Source organism: Labeo rohita, chromosome 24 (assembly GCF_022985175.1).
Source record: "Labeo rohita strain BAU-BD-2019 chromosome 24, IGBB_LRoh.1.0, whole genome shotgun sequence".
In the NCBI taxonomy this organism is placed as follows: Eukaryota; Metazoa; Chordata; class Actinopteri; order Cypriniformes; family Cyprinidae; genus Labeo; species Labeo rohita.
Window position 1 is genome coordinate 24,315,946 of NC_066892.1, and position 10,239 is coordinate 24,326,184.

Below are 10,239 nucleotides of genomic sequence, written 5' to 3' on the forward strand. Positions count from 1 at the left end.
TTTGTCCAAAAATGAACATGCTGTCATCACTTACTCATACTGTTCCAAGCCTGTATTACTTTTATTCTCACAAAGCAAAAAATAAGTTAGAATGAAGATCCAAGTTGCTCTATCAGACACTATGCAAATAAATAAGAACAAGGCCTAGATTCTTGTAATTCTTAAGAAAGAATTTAGATAAAGATAAATTTGAAGAAGTTTGTAAGGGCAATTGTTGAAAAACTCTTAAGAGGTTCTTACATATTTTCTTAAAAACATCTTATGACTTTTCATGAGGACAGAATGACAGGTTTTGATGTTATCTGATCATAGTGGTGCTTGCAAAAGACTTGCTGATCAACTGAATGAAAAACACCAATCTTTTTTGCACTTTTTGCATATTATCACCATAATCATAGTAGGGTTAACAGTATTTTTGTTGCCACTGTCTTGACAGGAGATCAGCACTCAGTCTTGTTAAAAAGTTATTTTAAAGAGCCTGTCTCAAGATGGAGCCATCTGTTGCATTCATCTGTGTTCCATCCTTCCCTAAACTGAAAGAAAGTCAAACACATTTGGAATGAAATGTCGATCAGTAGGCCTACATGTAGACAAAACTTCCATTTCTGGGTGACGAGCCCTTTAAAGAGTTCAAAGTGTGTGTCCTTTGTGTCAAATCTTTCATGCAAAAGAACAGATGGAACTCAAGGCCAAAGAAGCAGGGTTGTAATTACAGGCCTCTGATGGCTCTTTAATCTGTTATAGCCACTGGGTAGTAATCGCCATGTCTGATCACAGGAAGGGGCATTCAAGAGCGCTTCCCACCCAAGTGCATGCTGGTTCGCAGCACTGCCTGGGTGAAGGGCCAGCTGAGGATCTCCACCAGGAAAAATAATGAGTATCTGTAGGATTTACTGATGTGGCTTTGCCAGCGAGAGACGGATTATAGTCTTGTGGCGTAATCTAGGTACTGGCATGAGCAATGCTAATGCCACTTTCCAGGACATATGTTAGCTGGAGCTGAGCTAGCGGTGGTAAAGTCTTGTCTCTCGTCTCTCCCAGGATAACTGCGCTAGCCTCTGACCTCCATTCCGTAAACAGAGACATCTGGGGGGTTATTGTGTCCATTTCCATGGTGATGCTCAACGACATCCATGCACAATTTAAGCATACAGTGGCCCAAAAAAGTAGCTGGACACAAAACCACATTTAAATGCATGACAATCACTACATTAGACTAGGGTTGAGAGATTGCAGTCTGCACTAAAAGAGGTATAAAAAAGGCTCAGACTACATTTTTGCAAAAATACAAAAACGTACCTGCACTGCAGCTGAAATGAACACTAGTGGCAGAAAACACATATTTCAATTACAAGGCAAACTACTGATTTATAAAGACTTATTTTAATGCAGCTCCTTGTTTGACATCTGCCTCATTTAAACATATGTATGGCTTTCCTGACAAAGTAAACTTGCTCGGAAGTCCACCCGGTACAGTACAGCACTCAAGTACGGTTCCTGTGAAACATGAGTCACGATAAAGGTGTTCAAAGACTTGCAAGAGCAAGCTAAAATTATATGGTTGCTCAAGCAAAAGTGTAGCAAAAAATCTTACTTTTGCTTACTTTTTTGATACAAAACGAGCTCTAAAGCCATCTCGGTCAAAAATGAGATAATGATACTGAGTGAATGCTCCTGACACATATACATCTATCAAATACTTTTACTTCAAACTCGCTTAAATCCAGCCTCAGCCCAATCAGAAGTATCAGTGCTTACACAGAAACCTATACAAAGTAGCCAGAAAGAAATGCTCATTTTAAAGAAATATGTCAGATGGATTTAGAGGCTTAACTTACTGTTTTGTGCCATCTAAACTGCAAAATAAAAGCCAAGGCTGAGAAACACAGTGCCCACGATCTGCCCTATAGATGGAACGAACCACCCTTTTTCAGATTCACTGACTCATTCAAAGAGAAACAAGCCACACCTATGAAGGCCACAGGACAAACAGCTAGATTAGAAAAGCTTAGATACACATGACCTCAGTCTGGTTCTGAAGTATTTTATAACTGTAATCAGTGGGAACTCTCAATATTCTCACAGCACTGTTGTGCAAGCTGATTGGTTACGACTGACCACTTATTAAAAAAAAGAAAAAAAGTTTATTTTATTACTAGTATTTGCTAAGGCTACTACTCTGTAAAATATTTTTACAGTAAATTTACAAGCAATTTTGGAGTGAAAATCTTTTCTACAGCATTTTTTTCAGTGTATTGTGTAAAAAAAAAAATACTAATACATAACATCAAAGGCTTATTATTATTTATTGCCATATGAACATCTGTGGAAGAAAAAAAAATAAAAAGGTAATTACGAGTTTACATTTCGCAATTCTGAATTTCTTCTTAGAAATGCGTGATACAAAATTGCAATTCAGACTTTTTTTCCACAAAAATACGAGATATAAACTCGCAATTCTGAAAAATGAAGTCAGAATTGCAAGACATAAACAGAAAATTCTGACTCCCCCCTCAAAACCGCATGCTTTTTCAACATCAAATATTACTATTATCATTTTTATTATTATTTTAATACAAATGCAACCTTTGATGTTTATGTTAGCCCTTTTCCACCACTGAATAAAAAAAACATTTAAAAAAGACTGCGACTTTTTATTTCAGAATTCAGACTTTTTTCTGGCAATTTCAAGTTAATTATCTCACAATTCTGTGAAATCAAGTCAGAATGGCAAGATAAAAAGTGGCAATTATGACTTTTTTTGTGTGTGATTTATAGAATTGTGATATAAACTTTTTTTAAATGTTTATTTTATTTTTATATTTAATATGGAAGCCCAAAGTATATGCAATTCTGACTTTTTTTTTTTCTCAGAAATATAAAGATATAAATAGAGATATAAACTCGTAATTCTGAGAAATGAAGTCAGATATAAACAGAAAATTCTGACTTTTTTTCTCAGAATAGTGTGTTATTAAGTCAGACTTGTGGGATATAAACTTGCAATTGTGCTAAATAAGTCAGAATTGCTAGATTATCTCAAAATTCTGTTTTCCTTATAATTGCGAGTTTACAGAGTTTTTTTTCTCTGAATTGTGAGACATACGATATAAAGAGGCAATTCTGACTTTTTTCTTGTGTAATATACAGAATTGTGAGATATAAACTTGCAATTATGACAAAATATCAGTCTTTCTCCCCTCAGAACTGGACTTTATAAATCACTACAGATTTATATCTCACAACTAAAAACTCAGAATTGTGAGATTAAAAGTCAGAAGAGATAAACTAATATAAAGAGTTGAAATAAATTAATTTTTTTAAATGTTTTTTTTTATATATATATATATATATATATATATATCCCCTCAGAACTGGACTTTATAACTCACTACAAATTTATATCTCGCAATTCGGAGAAAAAAAAATCTGAATTGTGAGAATAAAAGTTTTTTTATATTTGATATTGAAACCTAAATTATACTACGCATAAAGTGTTTTACACATATTTCATCTTCAGCAAGTGCACAGAGTAAGCATTCTTTTTTCTAATTATGCTTAAAAACGTGACTTTAGCTCAAGTCTAACTGGGTTTAAAATTTTCTAGGCAACTGCACAGCAATACACAAAACACCCTAGCATCATGGCGGTGACTTCTTCACACACAAGAATCAATCACATACTTTGAAAGTACCAATACAGTATATTACAAACAGTATCTAATGCTACATTTTCAGTGTCTCTTAATAACTGCCATTTCAGAAGTTCTGGTGTAGGCCTTTCATATCACAATAAAATCAGACGTATTGTTCTGAACACAATACATCCTTCACAGAGGAGCCACGCTGGAACGGTGGGCAGCAATCTTCACACTTGTCCTATTATATGGAAAAGCCTAGTCTGCAGTGCACTTGGTTTGCTGAAGTCAGTGCTTGAGTCATGCAGGGCAGAACGCTCAGAGACTAACAAGTGCCACTGAGCTGACCATGCTAAATAAGCAGGGCACCTAGAAAACCAGCTAGGAGATGGAAAAACTAAGAATGGACTGGTGAAAACATCAATACGTTTTGTATCAGAGCGCTCTTCATTTCACATTTGTGCGCATAGCAATGGTGGTTGACCACCTGTTCAAGAGCGTTTTCTGTTTGTGTCCTTCTTGCCAAGCCAGGTGGCTCGTGTTCATTAATGCATCCTTGTCAGAAGCCAACCTGTCCATGGAGGTTACAGCAGCATGTCATCTTGCATTCCAAAAGAGGAACGGTTGCTGGACAAACATGCAAATTGGGCTCTGGGGTATTTTAAATACAGACATTAAAAAACCAGAGGTTTCATTTTAATGCATGCATAAAGCAATGCAACTTGCATTTCCATAAACCATAAATGTAAGTGTCTCAAAGGGAAAGTTAAATAAATGAAAGGGTTGACATCATTTATTCTCCCTCATGTCACTCCGAACCCTGATGACCATTCTTCCATAGAAGACAAAAGGAGAAGTTAACCAAATTATCCAAGTTGCTCATTTCCATGCAACAAAAGCTATCGTAAACATCATAATAAACCGAAACACCGACCCAAGACACAATAGCGTTGGCTGATTTGTGAACAGGTGATTATTTTATAACATCAGTTCGCAAACGGCAATTCATTTACAATTGGACTCTTGAAATGAATCTGATTGCAGCAGTACTCAAGTCGACAACTCAATGATTTAATGATCCGTGAGTCATCATGTCTGAGTAAAAATGAACTGAGAACTGATACGATTATCTGAGTTTGAATGCGCATACGACTGATGGGGCAAAAACTCATCAAATTTATGTACTGATTATTGTAAATGAAAATCTTATTCGGTCATGAATGTCAGTTATTTGTGAACTAAATCTGCTGTAAAAAGGAGAGCTGTTTAAATATACTGTATCTCATTTAGATGGCATTGTCATACAAAGGCGGCTATTTTAAGGAAAATTTCTAAATAACATTAAAATAATGTAAATTAACAGCCACCGTCTGCATTGCAGTAGTGGTTTCCAAAATTATAACACCAGTATTTTGTTAGGGCCCTATGAAATCCATTTTATTTTTTCCCAAATTCATTTTTTTTTTTTTTTTTTTTCTGTTTTAATTTTTCTGGATTCATTTTTTTCCCATTTTAATTTTTCTAGACTTTTCTTAATGGTTAAATTTAGTGCTGGGCAACAATTAATCATGAATAATCACATGCAAAATAAAAGTTTTTGTATGTGTACTGTGTATATTTATTATGTATATATAAAAAGACAAACATGCATGTATATACACTGCCCTCCAAAAGTTTGGAAACGCTCTAGAAAAGTGGGATTTTGGACAATACTGGCATGAATCCTTTTTAATTTGTGATAATTTTGCACTGATAAGGGACAACACAAACTACGAAAACATATTGTATTACATAAACAGTTTATACATAGAAAAAAACTTTAATTTTCGATTCATCAAAATATCAGAATAGCAGCTATTACAGCTCTGCATAATCTGGGCCTAAATTCATTGTATTCTAAACTTAATTGACAATCAATTGTTGAAGCTATTAAGGTGTGCTGACCCAAAAATCTTGTAAAAACCTGGGCCAAGTTTAAACTAGTAACCAGGCATCACAGCTGGCAAAGGGGCACGTCTGGCTTTGACATTTATATATTGCAATTATTATGTAATCAAAATAAAAATTATTATTGCTGGTCTTCAATGATAATGTCAAGTTACTTTAATGTATTTGCACCAAAAAATGATAAGGATTTATGCTGATATCATCCAAAACCACACTTTGCAGGGGTGTTTCCAAACTTTTGGAGGGCAGTGTATTTAAGAATAATATACCATGTTTATATGTTAAATATATTCATATATAAAATAAATTATATGAATAATATAATATAATATAATATAATATGTACTGTTTGTGTCTTTATAAATATATAATAAATATACACAGTTCACACACTCATAATATGAACACAAAAACTTTTATTTTGGAAGCGATTAACCAACATGCATGTCTAATTAATTAAAGTCATGAAACGCACAATTTAACAGCAATTTATTGAAAGTTTAACAAAAAGTAAATTTTTAAGGCCCAATCAAATTACCCCCCCCCCCAATTCAGTTTTTATTTCTATCAAATTCAGTGTTTTCCATTTTAATGGTTTCATTGATCTATCTACCTATCTATTTTAATTTTTCCAGAAATACCATGCTGTGTTTTTATTTTTTATCTGGTAAGTAATTTCTCTGCTAAATATTCCTTAAAAAAATGTATTAATAATAATTTTATTAGTAGTAATAGTACTACTATAGCACTAAGTCATGTATTTTTGTCACAGTTTCTTCAAGTTAAATTGAACTTTTATTTTGACAGGAGTTGACAGCTGTGAAGACTTTTAAGTTTCTGTTTGTATATCTATATGATATGCTGATAATGTTCCTCAAAAGAAACAGTAAAATGCACATGAAGTGAGTCTCAGCTGCTCTAGAGATTATGGTTCATGTACTCATGAGGCGACAGAGGCTAAAAACACCACGAGCATCACGCACTCTTCATTATGCATGTAGTATACAAAATTGCGCATCTGCACCATTCATTCACACAGAGACATCGCGTTTTTGATTATTACTGACCTAATTTTGATTTACTCATCCCAAATTTGGCAAATTCAGTGACATTCTGCATTATATAGTGAATTAAATTTTTATGACTAAATTCTGTGATTTTTCTGTGATTTTTGGGTCAGCACACCTTAATAGCTTCAACAACTGATTGCCAATTAAGTTTAGAATACAATGAATTTAGGCCCAGATTATGCAGAGCTGTAATAGCTGCTAATGGTGGATATTTTGATGAATCGAAAATGTACGTTAATAAACTGTTAAAAATCTATAAACTGTTTATGTAATAAAATATGTTTTCGTAGTTTGTGTTGTCCCTTATCAGTGCAAAATTATCACAAATTAAAAAGGATTCATGCCAATATTGTCCAAAACCCCACTTTTCCAGGGAGTTTCCAAAGTTTTGGAGGGCAGTGCACATTTAAAAATTACGTACTTTAAAATTCAAGTACTTAGCTCAAATTAAACAGAAATACTGGTACTTTTCCTGTAGTAATATATTACAATATCTGAGCTTGTATTCAAGCACTTGATTTGATTTGAGCACTTCGTCCACCACCGAGTACTTTTACGGTATGTTTTTGTCGTTTTGACATGCATATGGTCCTTTGGAGTTTTACAGCCATTAGTTACGGTCTACTTTCATTCTTTAGAAAACAGAAAACACCATCCTGCTAAACTTCTCCTTTCATGTTCCACTTTAAAAAGTCATAAGGCTTCAAAACAGCATCATGGTGAGTAAATCGACTATTTGTTTGACACATTCTATGCATTCTGGGTAAAAGGAAGTGTCCGGATGTCATCTGTGATTCAATCCAGAACGAGGAAGATCAACATTTCCACATGCAGGCTAGAAACAGCAGTGTGACCTGTCCTGCCCCTGGAGGAGACGATCGACTTCACGGCACTCCTTACATGCTTCACATGCCTCTCTCTCTCTCTCTCTTGTTCGCTCTCAAACACACACAGAGAACATGCGAAAGTGGGGCAGTGGCTGTCCTGGTTACACAGACCCACTCCTACCATCTGCTGCTGCATCATCAGAGCAACACAGTCATTCACAGGAAGCGCCTTCATCCTGCGCTCAGGCATGATGTAGACGAAGAATAGACAGGGTGGAAAAAAAGCCACATGGCAGCCTGCAGGCCGTACTGTCAAGCCGGGACTTGAACACAAGACGTAGTGATTGGTTTCCCATCTGAGTCATCTTCTTCTGCGGTTGCTGCCGTAGTATCGGTGCGATTCAATGCATGCTCGGTCATGCGGAGGAAAGGGTTGCCATTTTACATCAAACCTGACGGGCCGCTTTTCAAACAAATGTTGTGCTACCTGTCAAGCAACTTTTTCTTAAGGAATTACACCGTAATCAAGCCCTGATAAACATCTTGATAGTGCCGTTTTAGTGCAGTAGATCTCATCCGTGGCTTAATATTAAACACTTATTAAACACTTCTAACAGGTGTTTTGTGGAAATATAGGTTAGAGAGACAGGGGTTAAATAGAATGTTGTTTGGAAACAACAGACGCAAACGGTTACAGAGTTCACTTTCTTTTGAAACACTCCTATAGGCTGTAAATCAAGAGTGCACCGAGGAGGGTCATTTAACTGTCAATCATTTCAAGCAATTAGTTCTGCCACTGCAAATTTGTACCTAGAAAAAAATTCTGATATATATTCTATACTGATAAATGATCAGTATCCAAACAAATAATAAGATCATAAAATAAACAAGGTCATGAGGTTTACATCAAATACAATATGTATTTAAATATATATATATATATATATATATATATATATTTTTTTTTTTTTTTTTTTACTTAAACTTTTAAATTTCAAATGAAAAATACATATAATTTAAGTTGAATAAAAATAAATATTACAAACAAAATAAATACTGAAAAACTATTACAAAATGAATTGTAAATAAATAAACATAAATAATAAATCTTTAAATACTAATATTACAATATTGTTTTATATTTTAACATTTATATATATCAAATAAATGACTAGCAATATAATGCCTTGAAATATTAATGGTTTGATGTGCTTTGATATTTTTAACATCTGTCTGTGAAAACAGTTTAATTTTTGAAACTCATATATCATTGCAGTTTTATTGTATTTTTCTGGTGGGAAAGAAAAAAAAAACATTCCGCGCTTTGAGGAAGCGTTGATATGATGAGATACGGTAAACCGTGATCTTATAAAACAAAAACATGACTTTAGCGAAACTGTATGATCTCTCATGTTCCCACATTTATTTCTCTCTTTAAGCTTATAAGGCGTTCGTCAAGACAGTCTGAAATGTATCGTTCTGAAGACCAGAAAATGCTCATATCCTCCTTTCTGAAGTTTGAGACAATTCTGGTAGATATGCGCAAAACTTCATATGTGTAAGTTAAACAGTATCCAGACACACCCTCAATGTAAACGACTCAAATCCCGTAACGATTACACATCTTATCAACAAACCACTTAAATAAGATAAAGCTTTTAAAAAGATCGCCCTTTATGTGTTCAAAATGCTCTCCCATAAGCGGTTCATCCCTGCTTTTCCATTTTACAACCATATTTCCTGTCCGATCCCCACAGCAGTTCTGGAGACCAGCGCGTAACAGAGAAACACGCGAGTGCTTACCTGAACATAATTATTCTCACAGTAGTCCGCGACCCTCGTAAGATTCTGGTAACTCTCTACGAGAGCTCGTTTACCGGCTGGAATTTCTTCCTCTAGTAACATCTGCAGCTCTGCCATCTTACATGTCTCCACAGAGCTTCCTACTCCTCGTCTCTGGGATTTGATTGAGAGCTCAAGCTTAGCCTCAGTGATCGGAATCGTTCGTTTGAGTCGAATCTCTGTAATGAATCAATTGAACCGGTTCACAAAACCGGTCTGAACGATTCGTGTGTCAGACTGAATCGGGAAAAGCTGTTCTTGAGACAACATGACTCACTGAATCATTGAACCGAGACATGCGCGACTCTCATTGAGCCGGATTATCAACGGGAAGCCATAGTTTTTGGAGCGAACCGAGTAGCAGGAACATAACATTCTTGGGATGTGATTATATCGCAGTTTTATCAGTATGCACTCGAAAAAGAGTTGTTTATGATTTAAAAAATAATATTAAAACATGCAAAACCACGAGATTTAAATCCATATCAGTAGTTTAATTAGATAAGCATTGTATTTACATTCTTATGAGAGTTGAAACGAAGTGTTACAACCGTTTACTTTAATCGAGGAAAAAAAAAACAAAATATCTGGTTTCATTTGAGCGTTTAATATGCAACGCCAGGGACGCACTGTGACGTAATTGCGTAAGGACGCAAAAGAATCTGAGAATCGTTTCTTCTAAACAGTTCGTTGAAAAGAACTGTTCGAAAGAACCGATTCTAGAAAATGAGCCAGACTTCCCATCGCCTCGCTATCACAACAGCGTCACCTATCAGGACAACTGATACATTGTTGCTGAGCGAATAGAACGTTGGGAGTTGTAGTGTTACAATATATCCACTTATGAGGGACGGAACGTTTTGATATGTTCAGTTAAGTGTTAGAGTGTTGCCTCGTCGCCAGTCGCGCAGGAAAT

The 10,239-nt window shown here is 35.1% G+C and overlaps 1 protein-coding gene across 9 annotated transcripts in view; it reads right to left on the reverse strand.

The window, feature by feature from the left end:
* Nucleotides 1-9,486, reverse strand: part of abi1a (abl-interactor 1a) — a 71,752-nt gene extending 62,266 nt beyond the window's left edge. For 3 of the 9 annotated variants that reach the window (XM_051098256.1, XM_051098254.1, XM_051098257.1), the window contains exon 1: nucleotides 9,285-9,483. In XM_051098256.1, the coding sequence (XP_050954213.1) occupies nucleotides 9,285-9,401 (117 nt within the window). In that variant the 5' untranslated portion in view covers nucleotides 9,402-9,483. Of the gene's footprint in view, nucleotides 1-9,284 lie in introns of all 9 variants that reach the window. The other 6 variants (XM_051098252.1, XM_051098250.1, XM_051098251.1 and 3 more) reach the window with 4 other exon arrangements.
* Nucleotides 9,487-10,239: the final 753 nt, after the last annotated feature.